This window comes from Equus asinus, chromosome 15 (genome assembly GCF_041296235.1).
Source record: "Equus asinus isolate D_3611 breed Donkey chromosome 15, EquAss-T2T_v2, whole genome shotgun sequence".
Lineage (NCBI taxonomy): Eukaryota > Metazoa > Chordata > Mammalia > Perissodactyla > Equidae > Equus > Equus asinus.
The window spans coordinates 36,652,928-36,674,648 of record NC_091804.1 but is presented as its reverse complement, the minus strand read 5'-3'; the positions used below and the strand labels follow the sequence as shown (position 1 = coordinate 36,674,648).

Genomic DNA, 21,721 nt, shown 5'->3' with positions numbered 1-21,721 from the left:
AACAATCTAGAATGAGTTTTTAAAACACAGTTCAGGCCATGTCCCACCCCAGCTTAAAACCTTTCTCCAGCCTCCCATGTCATTTGGAATAAAATCCAAACTTCTCACTATGGCCTCCCAAGCCCTGCACAATCTAGCCCCTACCTATCTCTCTGACCTCCCTTTCACTTCTCTCCCCCTACACTGATCAGGACCACACGAGCTCACTCCTGTCTCAGGGCCTTTGCACTTGCTATTCCTGCCACATGGAAGCTCTTTTCTACATCTTAGCAAGCCCACCTCTTGTGAGTAACGATATCTCAGCTCCAATGCCTCCTACTCCGAGAGGCCCTCCCTGCCTACCTATCTAAAGAAGCTGCCTTCCTCATCACTTTCTATCACAGCACTGTATTATACGTGTTCCACAGCATCTTATCACACTCTCAGATTCTTTTATTCATTTACTTGTTTATCTTCTCAACTAGAATGTCAGCTCTATGAGAGAGAGGTTTATTATCTATTTTGTTCACCCTGAGCCCCCAAGCCTTAAATCAACGTCTGCCACACAGTAGGTGGAGGAATGAATGAATGGCCCTTTGAGGCTTCTGAATCCAGAGAGAAAAACAGAAAGCTTGATGCCCCGTAGCAACAAAGAAATTCCCTATTCCCCCACAATTCTGCATTCTCCTCTGTCTCCCCTCCGCTGAGTATCTCAAGAGCCGAGGTTCCCCGTCTGGTTCACGGCGGCATCCTCAGGCCTGGCGCACGGAAGCGCTCAGCAAGTTGACAACGAATTTGCTCCTCTGCGTGCCCCTATTTCTTCATCTGCACAGGAGCACGATTTCAGTCGCCTGGGGGTGGCCGTCAGGCTGGAAGCGGTCAGCCGAGAGCCCGGCCCCGAGTAAGCGCGCAATTTCGAGCAAGGAGCACGCTCGGGGCACTTTTTTCTGGGCAGAAAGGAGTGTGGCAGGAAGGGTGCCAAGTCCCTTCCCAGCCCCCCGCCGAGGCCTGCGTCCGGGGCTCGCCACCGAGCGGGCGGGATCTGGCCGGGCGCGCAGCGGGGCGGGGGACGCGCACGGACCGGGCCGCGGGGGTCCCTCGCCCGCAGCGCCCGCGCGACTTACCCATGGCGAGCGGGACTCCGAGGCGCGCTGCGGGCCTGGGGGGCCGGGCGCGCATCCCCGGCCCGAGTCCCCGCCGCGGCCGCCCGCCCGACAAACTTTCCGGCCCGCCTCCCGCCTCCCGCCTCCCGCCTCCGTCCCTCCCTCGCCGCCTGCCCGCCCGCCCGCGGCGCCGCCGCCACGTCGGCCGGCTCTAGCCCCCGCTGCTGGAGGCGGGACCGAGGGGCCCCCCAGCCACCGTCATCCCAGCTGGGAGGGGAACTCACGTGCTGTCCTCCCCTGTCCTTTCCGCAGGGGGGGGACACCCCAATCACTGCAGTCCACACTAGTGCGGTCTCCCCAGCCAGCCTGTGTACACACACACGCTCATGCATCTACTCTGCCCGGGACACTCACACATACCTACTTGCGCCCCTCAGACACTCTCCCATGGATCCCTCATCCGTTCACCGGACTGGGCCCAAGGGCCCACAGGCGCTGTGCTGGGCCTTGGGAAGGGCTCAGAGAACAAGACAGATGTTTCTGTTCTCATGCAGTTTGCTTTCTAGTGGGAGAAGAAGAAAAATAAACGACTAAATGAGCTGGCGAAATAGCAGCAGGTGATAACGGCTAGGCAGAGCATTCAACTAGGGTGATGGGGTAGGCAGGCACAGGTGGCCGGCTTGGCCTTAGCTCAGGGGTCCGGGAAGGCTGCTCGTAGGAGGGGATATTTGAGCTGAGACCTCAGGTTCCAGGGAGAAGGAAGAGTGAAGGCAAAGGCCCCAGGGGGAGGGAGCTGGTGGAGCATAAAGAACAATGGAAATGAGCGCAGTGTCTGGAGCACGGGGCTGACAGGATGGAGGGAGATGGGGCCCAAGGGAGGTGTGGGCAAGGGCCAGATCATTCAAGGCCTTGGAAGGCCAGGGTCAGGAATGCTGATGTTATTCCAGCTGACACAAGAAGTCATTGGGGAGTTCTAGGTTACAGGGAGCAAGAGTGGAAACAGGGGGACCACTCGGGAGGCTGTTGCAAGATGTGAGATGCAGGTAATTTGGACTAAGGTCATAGTAGTGGGGATGGAGAAAAGGAGGCAGATCAGAGAGAGACTGATAAGGACTTACAGGCTGGGAGAGGAGCAGCTTGGGGCAGAGGAAGGAGGTCTCGGGTTGTTCTGGCTCTGTGACGTTTAAGGTGCTCATTAGGCGTCCACGTGGAAAGAGGTGGCAGTTCGCTCTAAGAGCTTGGAGTTCCGGAATGTACGAGTTCAGCACTTGTGGTCACGGGCTTATCCAACCGCTTGTTGCGTGTTCACCCACAGGCACATTCATTCACATGCATCACGAGCCATACCCTCACCCAGCAGGAATCGTGCGCCACACACACAAACAGGCACCTAGGCACAGAAGACAGCATGGACAAGACCTTCCGAGCCAGGGAGCCTTGTAGAGTTCCGAAAATAATAAGAGCTGGGGCAGTTTGAGAACATGGCTCCAAAAATTCTTTGTTCCCTTCCTTGAAATCTAGGTGGGCTTGTGACTGCTTCAACCAGTAGGTTGCACAGAGTGGCACTGTGTGACTTCTGAGGCTGAGTCACTGGGACACTGGCCCCTGGAGCCCTGAGCCTCTAAGAAGTCTGACTACCCTAGGCCACCAGGCTGTGAGGAAGCCCAAGGCACATAGAGAGCCCACGTGTGGATGCTCCAGTGGGTGGTCCTTGCCTCTGAAGTCAGCCTGGCACTGGCTCCAGGATGAGCCTTCAGATGATTCCAGCTCCCAGCCATCACATCTTTCCAGCTGAGGCCCCAGACATTGTGGGGCGGAGACAAGCCATCCCTTCGGCTCCCAGTCTGGATTCCTGACACAAAAAATTCCATGAGTATAATGAAATGGTTGTTTTAAGGTGCAAAGTTTTGGAGTAAATTGCTTTGCAGCAACAATAACTGGAATAACAGTTTAAACTATTGAATGATAATTATATCCGTTGCTTTAAGCACTTCACATGTGTTAGCTCACTGTTAACCCTCACAACTGCGTAATGAGATCGGGACTGTTACAATTTACCCCCATTGTATGAACGAGGAAACTGAGGCAAAGGGAGGTGAAGAAACTCGCTTGCATAATAAACAAATAAATAAGATATACAGTGCTCAAGGACACACACTAAAATATAGCTGGGCTGGGAGTCAAGCCCAGTTATAGGGAAATTCGGCTCTTACCCATCACGCTCTACTGCCTTTCTGGCACGGAGAAGAGCCCAAGGGGGCCTCTTGGCCATCGCCACGTGACAATTCCTCCTTCGTCTGTGAGTATCTGGAATCGTCACCAGGAGGCCTTGTACAGGAAGGCCTGGGCTGTTCCATTGCTGGGAGATAACCTGTAGAAGTTATTGATGGAAAAGGACGTGAAGTTCCCAGGCGTTCTTTGACCTCCATGGTGGCACTAAGTCATGAGGTTGTTTGCGTGCCTGCTGCCAGGTTTTGTCTCTCTTAGAGAATAGAAAACCCCTCCTCATTTGTTGCCCCAAATGAGAAAGGAAAAGTTCTAATTGGGCATTTCAGTAGGCATCTTCACAAATGGCTTCCCTTGAGGGTGGGCAGGACGTGTTGACTCATTTCTAACAAATACAGTACAGCAGAAATGAGGGTGTCATCTTAGAGATTAGGTTATAAAAGACTGGGATTTTCGTCTTGTTCACCCTCTCCTGATCTCTCACCCACTCGCTCTGATTCAGCCACCCGCCATGCTGGGTGCTGCCCAATGGGGAGGCCCACGTGGCAAGAACTGGGGGTGGCCTCCAGGCAACAGCCAGCAAGGAAGGAAAGTCCTCAGGTCAAACAGCCCATGAGGAACCACATCCTGCCACTAATCAAAGAGTGATACAAACAAACAAGACAGTCTGTGACAATGCAAAAGAGGGACACCAGAGCTTGGAAAAGTTGGATTTGCTCTCCTCTGAGAAGTCAGGGAGGGCTTCCCTGAGGAATTGATATTTGAGTTGAGAATGGAAAGATGTCTAGATGGGTCTAGGCAACAAAGGGAGGGAAGAGCACTTCTGATGTGGGAAATAGCAGGTGCAAAGGCCCTGTGGCAAGAGGGAGCCTAGAAAGAATGAGAGATTGAGAGAAGGCAAATGTGTTTGAAGATCAGAGAGCAAAGGGGAGTTTGGTGGGAGATGAGTCTGGAAGAGGGACATAGGGATCCCGGGCAGGATCTCATGAGTCTTTATCCCGGGCACGATGAGGAGCCATTGAAAGGTTTTAAACTAAATTTCCTACCATAGAAGGGAGAACCAGTCTGACCATAGCAAACCTGGGACTTGATATTATGTTTACACAGTGGATTTACCAAAGGAGGGGTTCAGATAGATTTGGTAACCATGGAGATGGCTATGTGGACATCAACAATTATGAAAATGAAGCCCCAAACTTGGGAAACTGGGTATTATAAATAGATTTGGTTCAGAGTGAGCTTTGAGTAGTATGGGCTGATGAAAGGTGCTGGAAACTACATTATGCCAACACAAAGGGTCTGAGGTTTGAAAAGGTGACCTGCCCCGTGTATGAATGAAACGCAGAGACTGTGGAGCTGAGGGGCAGTGTCATAGCAACGCTTGGACCAAAGGGCCTTTCTTCAGTATTTCAAACAGGGTCCCAAAGATGGGGGAGGGAAAACGAACACATGAAGAGTGGATGCTACCCACCAGGCACCCTCACCAGCAGCATCTTATTTAATCTCAATAAGCAACTGCCAAAGGAAAACTCATTATCCTTGTTCTGAAGATGATGAATCTGAAACTCAGAGAAATGATGTTTGTTGCTGCCCCCCCGCAGTGTGACAGGCACTTGTGGCGCCTCCCCAGGAGCCATGCCCAGCTCCCTTCTTGCTTGCTGACAGAGCACATCTCCATCTACAGAGGCGGAAAACGCCAGATCCTCACTTTTCCAGCTTCCCCTGCAGCTAAAGCAGAGACACATGGGCCAGTTATGGCCACGTCCTGTAGAGGAAGTCTGACTGGAGAGGAGAGACCTCCAGCAAAGCCTTTTCTCCCAAAGAAAGAGGCGTGGATAGGAGGTAGCACCTCTATTCTTTAGCCAGATGTTTTTGTGTCTTCGTATCATGTGTGGAACTTTGGTGGCCATCTTGTGACCATAAGGTGACAAGTGTAAGGAGGAAAGCAACCTGACAAGAAGGCAGAAAGATGGAAAGACCACTGAAATCATGAGGTGACTGAAGGACATCTGAGACCCCTTACTTCTTAAAATTTTGTTCTGTGAGATAATCAAAGAACTTACTGTTTACCTAAGTAAGCTAATTTGTTGACTAATCTGTTACTTGCAGCTTCAAATATCAAAACTGTGGCCATCTACGAATTGTCCCCCATTATACTTCCTCCCCTACTTCCTATAATAATTCCCCAAAGTTTTAGCTGAGGCCATGGCTGCCCTGCTAGAGAATACATTTCCCAGCTTCCTTTGCAGCGTCATGGGCCATGTGAGTAAGTTCCGGCCAACAGGATGTGAGTGGGAGCGACTGCGGAACTTTGGGTCAAGTCCTTAGCTGCCTGTTCACTACTGCCTCGCCCACTCCTCCTTCTTGCCGACTGGAGAGGAGGACAATGGAATAGACCCAGAGAAAGTAGCAATGGGTTAAGAATGACAGATCTGGACTGCTACAGAAAAGAGAAATAAACATCTCTCATACCTAAGCCACCATTTTTAGGTTACTTTCTTATAGCAGCTTATCCTGTAGCCTGACTAACTAATACAGTAACCAAAATGCATAGCCATTCAGCGGTGGGACAAGTCAGGGTTCTTGTTATAAGCCACACAAACTGCCTTGCTCCTGCGTCTGAACAATGGCAGCCAAGACACGGGGGAAAGGTGGGGCTTCTGTGGGGGAACGTGGCCTCAATGGTCGCCCGGGACACCACACAGTGGGTAAGGCCCCTTCCCTGGGAATACTGGTTGGATGCTGGGAGTCTGCTTACAATAGCTACTATATTAAGCCGTTCATAAATAATAATAGTTTTCATTTATGGAATGCTTACCATGTAGCTGGCATAGCTGTATGTTTTACTTCTGGTTACTCATTTAATTCTCACGAAACTCCTCCAAGATGGGTATTATCTACAATCTTATCTTATCGACGATACACTACAGCACAGAGTGGTTAAATAACTTGCTCCTCCTCAAACATGCCAAGCACACTTCTGCCCTAAGGCCTCTGTACCTGTTAGTCTCTGCCTGGAATGTCCCAGGAATCTTCACAGGGCTCAAATGTCACCCTTTCCTTGAAGCCTTCTCAACCACCTGATTTAAAATCGTACCACTCTCCACTCCCTCACCACCCTCCACTCTACTGCCCATGGGGTGACTACATAATTTACCACCCAAACTAGAATGCTTTTAAGACTGAAGAGGGGACACTATTAATAGTTATGCCAGGACAACAGGTAACAATTGGGGCCGTCCCTGGCAAACTGGGATGCATGTCATCTTAGCCACCCACCTTCCCTACTTTATTTTTCTCCACAACACCTATTACCCTGGGTCAACTATACGTCAACCTTATTTATCTTTTTTGTTTTGTCTGTTTCCACCTAATAGAATGTCAGCTCCATTAGGGCAGGAGTTAGTTTCTGTTTTATTCACTGCTGTGTCCCAGAGGCTAGCACAGTGCCTGGCATATAGTAGTCACTCAATAAATATTTGTTGAATGAATTGGTGAATAAGCAAATGAATAGGCATCTGGTGCTGGTGGGTAGGAAGTCCCCTTCAGGGCCAGCCTTAGGCTCAAAAAGGGCTAGGGCAGAAAGAAGCGCTCTCCCACCGTCCTCCACTGCTTGGCTATGGTACCCAGAGCCCGGCTGCCCATTCTGCAGCCAGCGGTAGAGGCCTTGAGGTGCCACGCCCATGCAGTCGCCCCAGACTCGCAGCACCTCCCTTCCAGCAGGAAGAGTCCTTTGGGACACTCCCTCTGCTCCTGCCCTTTCAGCTCCCAGCCTGTCCCCAGTGCCACACTGCTCCAGCCACATGGAGCTGCTGGCCTGTCTCTAACCCATCCCCGCCCTATGTACGTTCTCCTGTCTGGAACCTGAGCACCCTCCCACTACTCCACCTGGTCAAAGGTGGAGCCACCTGGGGAACTCAGGGAGGGCAAAGGCACAGGGACACGAAATACACGCTCAGCAGGAGTGTGAACAGGCACAAAAGCTGAGAGGGCAGTTTGGCTGATGGATGGGTCACCTTTTAAAAGGCTCATCTCCTACATCCCAGCGACATCAATTTCAGAAAGACGTCCTCAGAAGCATGCACGTGTTCAGGGATGTCTGGATAAGCCTGCTCATTGCAGCACTGTTTGTGAGAGAAAAAAAAAGGAGAAAAACAAAACAAAGCTGCAAACAACCGTTTAGCAACAAGGAAACGGCCGTTTAGACGGATGTGGTAGCTCTGTATGTATTGACAGGGAAACTGTCCAAGATAAACTGCTTAGGGGGAAAAAAGCAAGTTGCAAAAGAATAGACAGCGTGCTCTCGTTTATATTGGGGAAAATCCCATAACTATGTGTGAGAGTGCGGGTGTATCAGAGAGAAGATCTGGAAAGAAACTTTCTACAATGGTCGGTGGTGGGCAGATTGATGACAGCGACAGGCATTCTTTGATGTTTCGTGCGTGCAAAATTCAGTATTGTAAGATTTTGTTACAGCCTGCGTTAGCTTTGCAATGAAAAATACATGCAAACCCTAAGAGTGTGCTAATCGCTCCCAGTTCACTGTTCCCTCTGGAACACTTTTTACTGACGAATACACTTAATTAATGAACGGTCGCTACTGCTATCCTAGCACTAAAGACGATGCCAGACACACGCCTCATTGTCCATCTGCCACCCTTAGCTTTGGCTGGTGTGAGCCCCTTTTGCGGGGAATTCAGGACCCAGGGGACGAGGAGTTCCAAGAACTCCCATGGATACCGCTTCCCAGGATCCCGAGGGACTCCTGCAAAAGGCGGAGATTCCGAAACGAAGTTATCCGGAAAGAGCCGAAGAGCTGGGAGGTGGGGCCACGAAAGCCGACCGCGAGAGTCACGAAGGACTTCGGGAGCCAGCCGCTCATCGAGAGTTGCCGAGGGTTTACGGAGATAGCCGAAGACCTGGGAGGCGAGGCTACAATAGCCATTCCGAGGGGCAACGAAGGCTTCGAAAAGAACCGAAAGTTAGGAGGCGGAACCGCTTCCACAAGGCGGAAGTGCTCGCGTTCGAACAGCCGAAGAGGTCCGAGGATTTCCGGAGCGAGCCGAAGCGTCGCCGACCGTTTCCGGAAGCAGCCGACAGGCTCCGAGGGGCGGTGCTGAGGCGCAATCATGGCGGCGCCCAGTGCTGCTGCGGCTGAGAAGAACGAGGAGCCGGCGCCGGAGGCCGAGGCGCTGGCCGCCGCCCGGGAGCGAAGCCGCCGCTTCCTGAGCGGCCTGGAGCTGGTGAAGCAGGGCGCCGAGGCGCGCGTGTTCCGCGGCCACTTCCAGGGCCGCGCGGCCGTGGTGAAGCACCGCTTCCCCAAGGGCTACCGGCACCCGGCGCTCGAGGCGCGGCTTGGCCGGCGGCGGACGGTGCAGGAGGCGCGGGCGCTGCTGCGCTGCCGCCGCGCAGGTGAGGCCGCGGCGCGGGGCCTCAGTTAGCTCGCGTTTCTCCGTCGGTGCCTCTGCGGGGCCTTGCGTTAGAGAAGTCGTCCCTTCGTCCCTGTTCGCCTTCATTCCTGCTTCGGCCGCTGGCCCCGCAGCGACGAGCCTTCGTCCCGGGGCCCCCGCGCCTGTTCGCTTCCCGGCCCTCGAGCGTGTTATCTGACCGCCTGAGCCTCAGTTTCCCCGTTTGCACCGTCTTTGTTCTCGGTCGTTATCTTCTCGTCCGTTCCTTTTAAGAAGCAGATGTGATGACCAGTCCGTGCCAGGAGCCAGGCTGTCTGCGTCCAGACACGGACTCCGCTGCCGCATATGCAGGCTTGCAACACGTTATTTAACCCCAGCCTCAGTTTCCTCGCTTGTATCGGGAAGGCATAGTAGCAGGAGCCATCTGATAGGGATGTTGCGACCGTTTAATGAGCTAGGTATGCCGTGTGTTAGGTTTGACTGGATGGCTGGCCCACGCCGCTCGGTAAACCTTAGGTTTCGTTAAATCGTTTGCTCCTTCGTTAAGACATCCCTGTGCACCACATCCATAAGCCTTGTCCTCAGATGAGGCGCTGACGCTCAGAGAGGGGAAGGAACTTGCTGAGGTTACACAGCCAGGCTCCCAGCCCGTATCCCTCTGGCTCAGAAACACGGGCGTTTCTCTGTTACACGTTCTCCCTTTCTCTTTCGTTGGTGTTTTTTAGGGGCCTGCGGTACCCCAAGACGGTGTTAGGTGCTGGCAGATCTGGAGGAAACTCGGCAGCGAACAAGCAGACACATCTCTGCCCTTGCTCGCATTTAGTGACTTATTTGTGGGGTCATATTTTCTGTTTTCACCCTCTTTGCGGGATAAGTCCCGTTAAGCAGGGATCGTGGCTGCCTTGTCTCCTGCTGTATCTCCCGGCTCTGTCTCCAGGGTCTAGATAAGTGTCCTGAGCATGAGGACAGTCAATAAAGAGTCTCTGAATCTTTGGACTCAATGAATTCATTGAATTATTGGAGGTATTGTTCTTATGTTATAGAAGCAGAAACGGAGGCTTAGAGAAGTTAAGGTGACTTCAAGTTTACGTAATTAATAAGGAAAGGAGCTGGGGCTGAAGCGGTCCTTTCTGACTGGGAAGGGGAAGCTCTGTGCCAGCACGCTGCTTGGCCTCCTGTTTGTGTCCTTGTCAGGTGGAAACAGCTCTCCCCGGCTCTGCTTTATCCTCCGGCTTTTTGTTTTGTTTTGTTTTTTAGGGACTAAGTGGGTCAATGAAGGCCAGTCACAAAGGGTGGGAAGAAGGAGGGAGCTGTGGCACTGCTGACCTCAGCTGTGGGGTGGCCAGAGGCACAGCCTGCAGAGCGTGAGCCGGGAAACTTCCAGATGAGTTTTCCAGATGAGTTAAGTTGTACCGTTCTGCAGCATTCCTAAGTCTCTCTCCTGAAATAAGCAGACATAGACTAGAAAAAACTGGTTCAGTCTTTGGAAAGCAAGCTTACCTTTAACAAAAATTAAAAGCATCTAACCCAATAGCCACTTGTGTCTTGATTCCAGGGATATGTGCCCCGGTTGTCTTTTTTGTGGACTATGCTTCCAACTGCTTATACATGGAAGACATTGAAGGCTCAGTGACTGTTCGAGATTATATTCAGTCCACTATGGAGACGGAAAAGTCTCCCGAGAGTCTCTTCAGTTTAGCCAAGACAGTCGGGCAGGTTCTGGCTCGAATGCACGACGAGGACCTCATTCACGGTGATCTCACCACCTCGAACATGCTCCTGAAACCCCCTGTGGACCAGCTGCGCGTCGTGCTCATAGACTTCGGGCTGAGCTTCATCTCGGCACTGCCGGAAGATAAGGGGGTCGACCTCTACGTGCTGGAGAAGGCCTTCCTGAGCACCCATCCCCACACCGAGGCTGTGTTCGAAGCCTTTCTGCAGAGCTACTGCGCCGCCTCCAGAAAGGCCAGGCCGGTGCTGAAGAAGCTGGACGAAGTGCGCCTGAGAGGAAGAAAGCGGTCCATGGTTGGGTAGGGGAGTGTGTGTGACCGCTGCAGCCAGTTACGCTGTCTCCCTCCAAATGAATCCGAAGGAATGCCACGAGGTTGAGATTAGACCTAAATAAAGCTGAGATATTTTTAAGTGCTGTCTGTGATCTCGCTTGTTAAGTGTCTTTATGTCTGCCGTTGACTGTTCTCAAGAGCTTACTGTGTATATGAGGCGTGTTCTAGGCAGAACTGGATATTTAAAATACATCTCGCACTGGCGTATGCCTCAGGCGCATGGGCATGGCCTTACAAGACGTCAAACCACGTAGTGAGGACAGTATTCTCTTCAGTCCGTCTGGTGAGACGAGGACGAAGTCTCAGTTGGTGACAGTATGTCTTTCTCAGCCCTCTGACCCAGCATTTTTTTGTTGTGTTCATGACATATTCCTCTTGAAATCAGTATAAGGGGATACAACCAGCATTTTAAAAGTGAAATAGAATCAGAAACTAGAAAATACCAGAATGCATTATATGTGATGTATTTTTTTATGAAACTTGTTTCAAATGTATGTATAGACAAGGGTATGTACTGCGTTTTATGTAAAATATATTTCTTTTTGAGAGTAATGGTAAAAAAAGATGAAAAATGCTGCTCAACTCCAATTTCTCTCTTAAAAAAGCAGGCTCATAGCTTTCAGACAACTGAAATTTATGTAATTTTATACAATATTTTAATTTTTTTTGCTCTTTATTTTTATGGTTACTTTCTAATTAAGACAAGTGATTGAAGTAAAGTTCCTTTTAGTTTATATCGGTAAAAAAGTGAGTCGATTTATATCACAGACAGTAAGTAGATTGAGCGAAAATGGTGAAGTGGCTTGGGAATGCCTGAAGGTTGATAAAGCCTAGTTTAAGGAAACTGCAGGAAAATCAAGTCAAGATGCAAAATACCACTAATTAGCTCACACTTAACCTTGCCCAGCCTCAGTTTCTTCCCCAGAGAAGGTTTGGCTATGTGGGGTGCTATGAGAAAATACCTTTCCTCCCTGTAAGCTCCAACTAGTAAGTACATATTTTGAGTGCCTTTTGTGCGCTTGGCACTGTATTGGGTACTGGGTGCACCGGTGAGCAAGACAGACGTGCCTGCTCTCATGGAGGGAACATGCTGGTGGGACTGGGACCATGTGTTTCGTTCACCACAGTCAGCGCCCTTCATGTGGCAGATGCCCAGGGATGGATGAACACTTCCCTTCCTCGGTAGGGGTGACTAGTAGAGAGGAGAACCAATATCGTTGCTGGTCACTGCCTGTCGAGCATTGTGCCAGGAGTTTTCATATTGGATCTGAAGCAACGCTGAGTTAAGTATTGTCCCCATATTAGAGATGGAGAAACAGGTTCAAAAAGGGGAGAACTTGCTTAAGATGTCAGGTAGCAAGGGGTAGTTTTACCTGGCCCCAAGCCCATATGTTTTCCACTGATCCTTTAGGAAATGAGATACTAGATGCAACATGTCTTTATATTATTATAATATATATTGGCTTTATATTACATTGTTTTCTAAACTCCAAGGGCCACAGGAGCTGGCAATAACTTTTTCAATGAATATTCTCAACATGATTGAGCGGGCTCCTTCTCCAGTGTTTTGGCTGTGCTGGCTTATCCGTAACCAATGTTGTGCTTGGACCTGCCTTGTGGTTCTTGTGTTTGCAAGAGGCCCTTCAGCAATAATCATCAGGAAACTTTGCAAAAATAATTACACAGTACGCTTGGGCCCACACAGCAAGGTCGGGGGTTGGAGACAGTGCGGGGGCTTGGGGTTCTGCTGTTATTGGGGTCAAGGTTTGGGGCCTAGGGTTTTGTAGCCTCACTCATTGGTGAATTTAAAACATGATGGGAATTTAAAGTGCAGGAAGAGAAAAAAACCAAGTGACTCAAATGTCAGTTATCAAAATCAGCCAAAGGGGCCAGCCCGGTGGCTCAGCAGTTAAGTGTGCACATTCCGCTTTGGCAGCCTGGGTTCGCCGGTTCGGATGCTGGGTGTGGACATGGCACTGCTTGGCAAGCCATGCTGTGGTAGGCATCCCACATATAAAGTAGAGGAAGATGGGCACAGATGTTAGCTCAGGGCCAGGCTTCCTCAGAAAAAAAGAGGAGGATTGGCAGCAGATATCAGCTCAGGGCTAATCTTCCTCAAAAAAAAACCAAGAAGAAAATCAGCCAAGATCTGCCACACAAAGGAGCCCTCAATGCGGAGAGGCCTGGCTCCTGTATCTGGTCGCGTGGTTGGCAGTGTGTTTGTTTGAGATACTGTCTTCGAAATGGATGCCTCTTTGAAGTGGATGTTTGAGTAATCAAAGCTTAAGTCAGGTACTCACATTACAAAAAAGAAAAACACGACACCCAGTTTCCTCACAGGCTAGTATCTACCTCATGGGGCCTATGACTGGTTGACCTGCATGTGCAGGTGTTGTAAACAAATGCCTGGTGCTCACTTGTGCTGACGCTGGAGATAAAGAGAGGATGTGAAAGCTATCCTTACTCTCCTGGGAAACAAACTGAGTAAGAGTGTCAGACAGCCTTGAGTGCTGTGAAGGGTGCTGAGATCTGAGTGACCTCGAGGGGCGGTGGAGGCAGGGCTGATCAGGGGAGCCTCTGAGGAGGTGACATTGGAACTAAGATGTGAAGGAGAACCGGGAGATGGGAGAGTACGTTCCAGGCAGAATGACCATCATAGACCAAGTTGGTGAAGGAGGAGCATCCTTGAGGGACAGCAAGGCCAGTGTGGCTGCCTTGCAGCGAGCAAGGAGGAGGAGCAGGAAATGAGATCAGAGAGGCTGGTAAGGGGCAGGTCAGGCAGCGCCTAGGAACAAGGTTGAGTTTTATTCTCAATGCCGCTCAGAGGGTTTAAACAGGGAGACATCTGATTTATGTTTTGAAAGGATTACTAGATAACTTTCTAGGAAAAGGACTAAAGCAGGAAAGAGTGGAAGCAAGAAAGGAATGAGAAGGCTAGGCAACATGCCGGGCGGGTAAGGTTGGTGGCCTGGGGTGGGGGCCACGTGGAGGTGCTGGTGAGCATCCTGCAAACCACTGGGCACCCACTGGTTAGTGGGACATAGCAGCCAGTGGCAGTGGGGGTACCAGCATCAGTGGGGAAGCAAAAATGATCTCCTTTGCAAGCGTGGAGAGAGGGGGAGATACAGGAGCCCGGAGAAACTTCATCAATTTGCCCAGGAGGAGTAGTGTCCCTCCGCCTACTCAGCCGGTGGCTGATGATGGGAAATAATGGATTTACCAACGTTCCTGGGGAGCAGTGGGTTCCTTCCCTAGTTCAGTGTCTCACAGGGTGCTGAGGAACCCTCTGCAATTCCAGATCCCTCAAAGTCCGCGTGGGGACAGCTGGTGGCACTAGCAGCTCTGTGTGAATTCCTCCCTGGACCTCCCAGACAGGGGTTATCACCCCATTTTACAGATGAGGGCCAGTCTTCCTCAGCAAAAAGAGGAGGATTGGCAGCAGATGTTAGCTCAGGGCTAATCTTCCTAAAAAAAAAATAGGCAGGCAGCTTGTGGGCCATGTTTGCCAATCAGATTTTTAAAAATATTACCTTAAAATAGTTGTCTGGATTACTAGTTTTTAAGTGCCCCTTAAATCTAGTAAGGGCCTAGTAAGAGCCCCACTTGCCTCACCCCACTGCTGGTGCCCTGCCTGTGAGAACCCACGTTCTTACAGTGGCCTGCCTCAGCCCTCTTTGGGAACTGGGTACTGAATTCAGGGCACCGCAATGCCCTCTCCAGAGCCCAGAGGAGTAGCTCTCCTTTGCCGCCAGAGGTCGCACGTTACTGTCGTTCTGGATGCAAAGAAGTGAAGCTTCTCTCCCCTTCTATCCTCCTGCACTTCCTTTGCTTCTTCCCCTTTCTCTTGTCCTCTGGCCCTCTTCTCTCTTCCTCCCCTCCCTCTCCTACCTTCTTCCTCTCCTTCCCTCTTTTCTTCCTCCCTCCCTCCATTAAACTTGTTCGTGTATTCACTCAACACCGTAGCTGAGCGTCCCTGAGTGGCGAGCTCTGTGCTAGTCACTCAGGAAGTAGTGAGCAAGACAGCGTGGGGATGCCCAGTTCCCTCCTGTCTTGGTTTTGTCCTCCATGCTCTCACGTCTTCACTCAGTCACTCACCAGGTATTTATTGAGCACCTTGTGCCAGGCTCTGTGCCGGGTCCTGAAGAGGGTGCAGTGATGAGAAAGTCCAGCTACCACCCGGGAGCCCCCTCGCCTCTCCCAGCGCTGCTGCAATCCGTGGCGTCCCCACTGCTGCCCCTGCTTCTGCCCTGGTCCCCACATCCTTCCTTCCTCAGCAGCCAGAGGCACGCTTTTAAAGCCAGATTGTGCCACTCTTCTATTCGGAAGGTTGATGGCTCCCCATCCCTTGTGTCTCCTTGCTTACCAGCTGCATGGCCTGGGACCCCCTCACTGCACCTCTCTGAGCCTCAGTGTCCTCATCTGGAAAATGAACTGACAATGGGGCCTACCTCGCAGAGCTGCTGTGAGCACCTCCATGGGTCAGAATCCCCAGGAAGCAGACTCTGAGATGCAGTTTAGCATTAGGGTGTTTACTCAGACATGCCCTTGGGGTCAGCCTCCACGGAAGGGAAGAGGGCGAAGCAGGGGATGGCAGAGGGAGAAATGGGGCTGAGAGGCAGACCGACAGTAGCCTCAGCCAACCCCACGGGGAGCTCTGCAGCCAGAACGGCCCTGCAGAGATGCCCCGAGTTGGACCCAGATGGCCAGGCCCTCATAATTCCACTTCACGCAGTCTTTGGCGGGCTACCCCTGGAAGGGCATGAGCTCGGGTGAGGCCACCCTCTGCCTCTGACACTGTCCCTGAAGCAGTGACAGCTGGAGGCCGCCTGCTGACCACACTCCCTCCATCTGGGGCGATCAGTCCTTCCTTGAAGGGGATCTGGGTCACATCAGTGCCCACCACAAGCATCAATGAAATGAGCATTACCACAGTGCCGGGCACATCCTAACAAGTAGCTGCTACTGTTATGTGATTTATATTGCTACTATTTTTAGAGACCAGTGAACAGGCAATTATCATATAGCCTCATGTGCTCCATTTATAAGTTAAGGGCACACAGGTGCACTTTCCCACATTGCTGGTTCCCATGAGTTCCCCGCTGATGCTGAGGCTGCTGTTCGGAGAACCGCTGCCTTAAAGATCAGAGTGTCTCATGAGAAGAACAAGAAACGGATGCTGGGAGGGCAGAAAGAAGAGCTATTCTCTAGGCTCATTTTATAGATGAGGAAGCTGAGGCTCAGAGATGCTGCACAGCTTGCCCAGAGTCATCAGCCAGTAAATGGTACCGATTGGTCCAGACATTTCTGTTGTCTACCAAAGCCACCGCCTTTATTCTTTTTGGACAGAGCCTCGATTTGTCCGGGTATTGATTAGGTGAAGATGGCCTCATCTCAGGGAAGGTCAGACTGCTCCCTGATACAGGCGTGTGCATGTGACTCTTTCCTCGCCAATAAAACACAAAAGCAAATCTGCCAAAGTTGCTTCCGGGAAGATTTTGCTTCTTATAGAAGGCGAGTGGGGTGTGAGAATCTCTCCATGCCCTGACTCCAACTCCCCATCAACAATTACTGCCTTTAAATGCAATGGTGAGAACTGGAGTTTCAGCAGCCATCTTGAGACCACGAGGCCACCCCTGAAGCTAAAGCGTCAATGAGAGGGAGACGGTGGAGTAGAGAGATGGGCGGAATAGGAGTCCGTCCTCAATGACGTCAGACCTCAACCTCTTTGCCCTGACTTATTACTTGCATAACTAAACATCTTTAAAGCTGAAGCCGCTGTTGACCAAGTTTTCTATCATTTGAAGCCAAAAACATTCCCAACCAAAACAGATACAGATCCTAGCCCCAAAAGCCATGCCTTTTCCACGGCATCTCGCTGCCTTTCTGGGGCAGGTTGGGGCACATTGGGCAACACCGGACTCTGTTTAGATCAGAGTGCAGGAGCAGTGACGGGCCGACTCCTTTTCTCCAGGGCCCACAAGAGGCAGGAACCCTGGCTGAGATTCCGCCTACTCGAGGCCCGGCCAATCGCTGCCACCAACTTCCTCTGTGAGTTTGGGGAAAATCCCAGACTTCTCTGGGTCTCAATCTGAAGGATTTGATCTGAATCAGACTGGTTGCTGTACCTGTAGACATTTTTGTTGGGTCCGTATAGTGTTTGTGTTTCGGTTTCCAGTGTTAAATGATTTGGATGGTTTCATATAAAAATCCCGATACCTGACTTCTCTGGAAACATCGTCAGATCTGGCCACCCTGGACCCCCCTTACAGCACTTTCCTTGTAGAGGCGGGCTCGTGCTCACCCTTCACCCCGATCCTCACCCGTCCTTATTGCCTCTCGACTCTGAGGCTGGCTGCCAGTTGTTCTTCTCATAGAGTGAAGAGGAGAGTGAAATAGCTCTTCCTCCCAGACCCCTTCACCCTCCTGCTGCTTGTCCCTGTAGGCATTTGAATTTGCAACCCCCAGATGAGATGCTCTGTGTCGTCTCCAGGGGTCACACAGGCATCTCAAAACTCAACATGTCCGAAAACAGACTCCTGCTTCCACCCCTTGGGCTCTGCTCCCACCGGCCCTTCCCATCATAGTAAATGACAGCTCTGCAAATCCAGCACTTCAGCCCCAAACCTGGGAGCTCCCCTCGACTCCCCTCTCTCACCGCACCCCCACCTCACCCAGCAGCAAATCCTGTTAGGCTTACTTTCAAGATATAATCAGGAAGTTAGAAGAGTGGCTACCCTTGGGGAGGGGGCGTGGCTTGGAAGGGGCTTCTGCGGGCTTCTGGGAGGATGGGTAAGACCTATTTCTTGAGCTCGTGGCTGGTTACATGGGTGGATTTGGTTGTAAAACTTCCTCGAACTGCATGCACACTATGCTATGTGTACTTTTCTGTATGTCTGTTAGACTCCAATAAAAACTTAGGAATATAGAATTAGAACTTTCACTCTGTACCCCTCACAGGCACTGCTCTGGCTTAGACCATGTGATCTTTTGCCTGAACCATTCCAGCTGCCTCCTTGCTGGCTGCCCTGCTCGTCTCCCCGCTTCTGCCCTCGCTCCCCATAGCTTGTTTCCCACACAGCAGCCTGGGGAATCCTCTTTAATCTCAATGCAGGTCATATCATTTCTCTGTTCAGAACATTCCAGTGTTTCCACCTCACTCAGGGCCAATAGACCCAGCTGCTTCCAGCCCAACACTGACCTTTCTGACCGGCTTTTCTCCCTCGGGGTCAGCGATACTCTTCTGCCAAAGTCAGTCATGCTCCTATCTCATGGCCTTTGTACTTGCTGTTCCCTTTGTAACACTGTTCCCTACAGATCTTCACCTGGCTGCCTCCCTCACTCCCTTCCGGCCTCTGCCAAACACCATGTGTCTTCCATGCGCATCCTGTGTAAAAGGTAGCACCCCATCCCCAGCCCTCCCGATCGGCCTCCGCAGCTTTATCTCTGTCCTGTTCACCAGCACCTGCTGCCTTTTATATTCACTGGCTCATTTGCTTCCCGTCTGCTCCATGAGCGGGGGCCTGTGTTTGCTCCACCACTCCAGCCTGGTTTCCAGAATGGTACCTGGAACGTAGTGGGTGCTCGTAAAGACCTACTGAATTGAATAGAATTCCCTTGTACAAGCCCAGCCTGTCTGTTGGAAAGAAAATTAAGGAGCCACCCCCTACCCCAAAGGCACACCCCCCTCACCCTCCTATACCTTCCTCCCTCTACCCCAGACACACACGCACTCTCTCTCTCTCTCTTTCTCTCCACCTACCCACAGTCTTCTCTGCTGGAGGTAAAGTGCAGTATGGTCCTGGCCTGCATTTTGGAACAAAAAACAGTCAGAACCCTGGGGGTTTAGTGCGGATCAAAGGCCTCTTCGTGTTTGTAAACCTTCGCTCGCTGCCCGGAATGGAGGGGGTTTGGGGGGGACCAGAAGCCAGAGTTGGTCACAGCTCCGGGCCTCCCTCTGGTCACGGGAGTCCAGGGCCTGCCCGCTTCCCCACAGTGAGGAAAGGCCCTGCACGGCCAAGCTGCTTGACCCCCTAACCCCAGGGCATCTAAAGGGGTGACTAATCCCAACCCCAGCCTGAGGCCCACCTGCTGGGACCTGCTTCAAAGCCAATATTGCTCTTGGAGCTGCAGAGGCCTTGACCAAAATGTCACACTGAAAGATGCTGATGGTGGTGCAGGCCTCTGCGAGGGCAGTGGGGGAGGCGCCGAGTCCCTTCTGCGGAGAGGAAGGGGAAACTGGTGGGATACTGCCCGCATACTTTCGCCCCCTCCCAGCTTTATCTTTCTTCATAGTGCGAAGCACCATGGGATATGCTATGTATTTCACTCATTTGTCTTATTACAGAGCCACTAACGTGAAAGCTCCGTGAGAGCAGGGACTCTTGTCTTATTGGATCAGTGCCGTAGCCCCAGCACCCAGATGATGCTTGGTGCATGGTAGGTGCTCAATTAATATTTGTCAAATGAAGGCTATGCATGACTTTGATTGATGTTCCAAATAATAAGACACAATGCCTTAAAGCACGTTCAGTTATTCAGTATTTATCGGACCTCTGTTCTAGGCGCTGGGGGTGTGGCAGGAAACACTTTGGACTCCTGTTCTCATGGACTTTACTCTAGTGGGGAGCAATTTCACATGAGGAATCACATTGTGAAGGAAATAACTCGGGGGTTTTACCCACAGCAGGTGGTGTGGGGTTGGGGAAGGCTGGATTCACTAGGTTAGGTGGTCACGGAGGCCCCTCTGGGGGTGACGTTTGAGTTGAGACTGAGCGGGGAGAAGGAGCCAGCCGCTGCGCTGCGATGGCAGGGAGGGCAGGGGAAGGGAGGTGCGGGCAGAGGGAGCAGTCAACGCAAAGACCTTGGCGTGTTCAAGGAGCAGAAAGGAGGGCGCAAAGACGGTGGCACACAGTGATTGAGGGGAAGGCTGGGAGGACATGGGGTGGAAGAACGAGGCTGGACCCGGTCATTCACGTCACTGCCCAGCACAGACCTTGGCACATAGCAGGCCCTTAATCACCGGGATGGTGACTATAATCAATATCTACGCACACTTTCTTAAGTTGTTATTTGCCTGTTAAAAATTGGGTGGAGAGTAGTGGTGTGTATCACTGGAATTTCAGCGCTCTCATGCACTAGCTGTGTGGCCTTGGACAAGTCTCTAAATCTCTCTGAGCCTCATTTTGCTCATCTGTCCTATGGGCATACCTAGTAGGGAATGAAAGTAAACGGTAGTCAAACCATCCACTACATGTGGAGGCTCTTTAAGAATCCCCTCCACACTCCACTTCCTTTTCAGTGTAAAGGGGGAGGAACCAAAGAAAGGGAGTTAGCAGGTCTGGCCTTGGCGCCACCTTTCCTCCTGTAGGGTGCCAAGGTCCAAGTCGTCGGGCCAGGGCCCTCATGTCTGGAGGACTCTCCTTCCTAGAAGAAGCTCTGCTCCAGGGGAGAGAAGTAATCGTGGTAGTAATGGTTATCTCTTGCTGTGTAACAAACTGCTCCACAAAGTAAAGGTGTAGAACAACCATTTATTCTGCTCGTGGATTATGTGGGCCAGAAATTTGGACAGCCTGGCACGGGATGTTTTCTCTCTGTTCCTCCAGGTCTGGGGCCTCATAGGCTAGGAGGCCCCTCATAGGCTAGGACTCAGAGGCTAGGGCCTGGGTCACCTGAAGGCCCATTCACTCACTGCCGGGTTGTGGCTGCCGGCTGCTCCTTGGGAGCCTTGCTTTCTCTCTGTGTGGTTTTTCTGCCTGGTTTAGTTTGAACTTCAAATATGGTGAATGGCTTTCGAGGGTGAGAGTCCCAAGAGTGAGGGAACCAGGCAGAAGCTGTGCCCTCTGTGTGACTCAGCCTGGGAAATCTCATAGCATCCATTCTGCCGTGTCCATTGGTTGGCACAGTACAAGTCCCCACCCACTCTGAAGAGGTGGGATCATAGACCCCCAACCCTTGGTGGGAAGAGCGTTAACCACATTGTAAGAAAAGCATATGGGGTGCACATTTAGGATGGAAGCTATAAATTGATGCTCTCCTTGGAAAATACAATCTGCCACAAGCAGAACAGTGGTTCTTGTCAATTGTTAAACACTCACTGTGTGCAAGTACTGTGCCACACCCCAGCACATTAGTTCTCCCAGCATCCCTATGGGTTACATCCTATCCTTGTCCACATTTAAGATAAGGAAACTGAGGCCCAGTGGAGTTAAACCTCTTGCCTAGGGCTGCACAACAAGCAAGTGGCTCAGCCAGAATTTGAATGTAGCTTTGTCTAATGCAGGGTGACAGACTCAAAGAGGTAATGCAAATGAATTATTGTAAGGATTAAATGAGTTACTACATGTCAGGTGTGGAAACAGCACATAGTAAGTGCAGTATCTGTGCTTGCTGTTATTAGTAATAATAATATGTTATTGTTACATTTGAACCACTGGATTGAAACCTCTGCTCTTATACTAAGTATTGTACTCAATCTCTTAGCTGGTTCCAGAACAAGGGAGCCAGTCCAGGGGTGCTGAGTGCAATATACCCTGGTCCCAACTGCCTCCACTTGGGCTTCGGGGACAGACCTGAGTTTCTATGACATAGGCTGCAAACCCCCAGGGAGAGTCTGTCCTGTCTGGAGAGGCCCATCCTCCCCCACCTAGGCCGCGAATGTCCCCCAGTGCTCGCTGCAGGGCTTCGCCCTCCATGCGGAGTTGGCTGACACTAACCTGGCTGGAGCCTTTGATGAAGCCGGGTGCTGGGCTGGCTCAAGGTCAGGTCCGCAAACTGAAAGGACAGGAGAGAAAGTTTCATCACAGCCTGCAAAGGGTCCGTTGGGAAATAACTCGCCCTAACGCTTTACAGGAACCATGGCAGCATGACCTGGGTAGGAAGTGAGCCCTGCGGCCCTCTCTGCGCTCTTCTCTTGCTGTCTCTCATCTCCCCAAATTTCAGATCT

General features: G+C 51.4%; 2 protein-coding genes across 4 annotated transcripts in view; one reads left to right on the top strand and one right to left on the bottom strand.

Annotated features, from left to right (window-relative positions):
* Nucleotides 1-21,721, bottom strand: part of SLC2A10 (solute carrier family 2 member 10) — a 55,026-nt gene that overhangs the window by 16,160 nt on the left and 17,145 nt on the right. Inside the window, exons 2-6 of one of the 3 annotated variants that reach the window (XM_044748150.2) lie at nt 21,492-21,549; nt 7,325-7,432; nt 3,296-3,453; nt 2,201-2,934; nt 1,507-1,644 (exon numbers count right to left, since the gene is read on the bottom strand). In XM_044748150.2, coding sequence (XP_044604085.1) covers nt 1,507-1,531 — 25 coding nt within the window. In that variant the 5' untranslated portion in view covers nt 1,532-1,644; nt 2,201-2,934; nt 3,296-3,453; nt 7,325-7,432; nt 21,492-21,549. Of the gene's footprint in view, nt 1-1,103; nt 1,224-1,506; nt 1,645-2,200; nt 2,935-3,295; nt 3,454-7,324; nt 7,433-21,491; nt 21,550-21,721 lie in introns of those variants that run through there. The other 2 variants (XM_070486021.1, XM_014867014.3) reach the window with 2 other exon arrangements.
* Nucleotides 7,752-12,318, top strand: TP53RK (TP53 regulating kinase). The gene is made up of 2 exons (XM_014867016.3): nt 7,752-8,720; nt 10,272-12,318. Exons 1-2 carry the CDS (start codon nt 8,438-8,440, stop codon nt 10,748-10,750), a joined length of 762 nt encoding a protein of 253 aa, XP_014722502.1. The 5' UTR covers nt 7,752-8,437; the 3' UTR covers nt 10,751-12,318.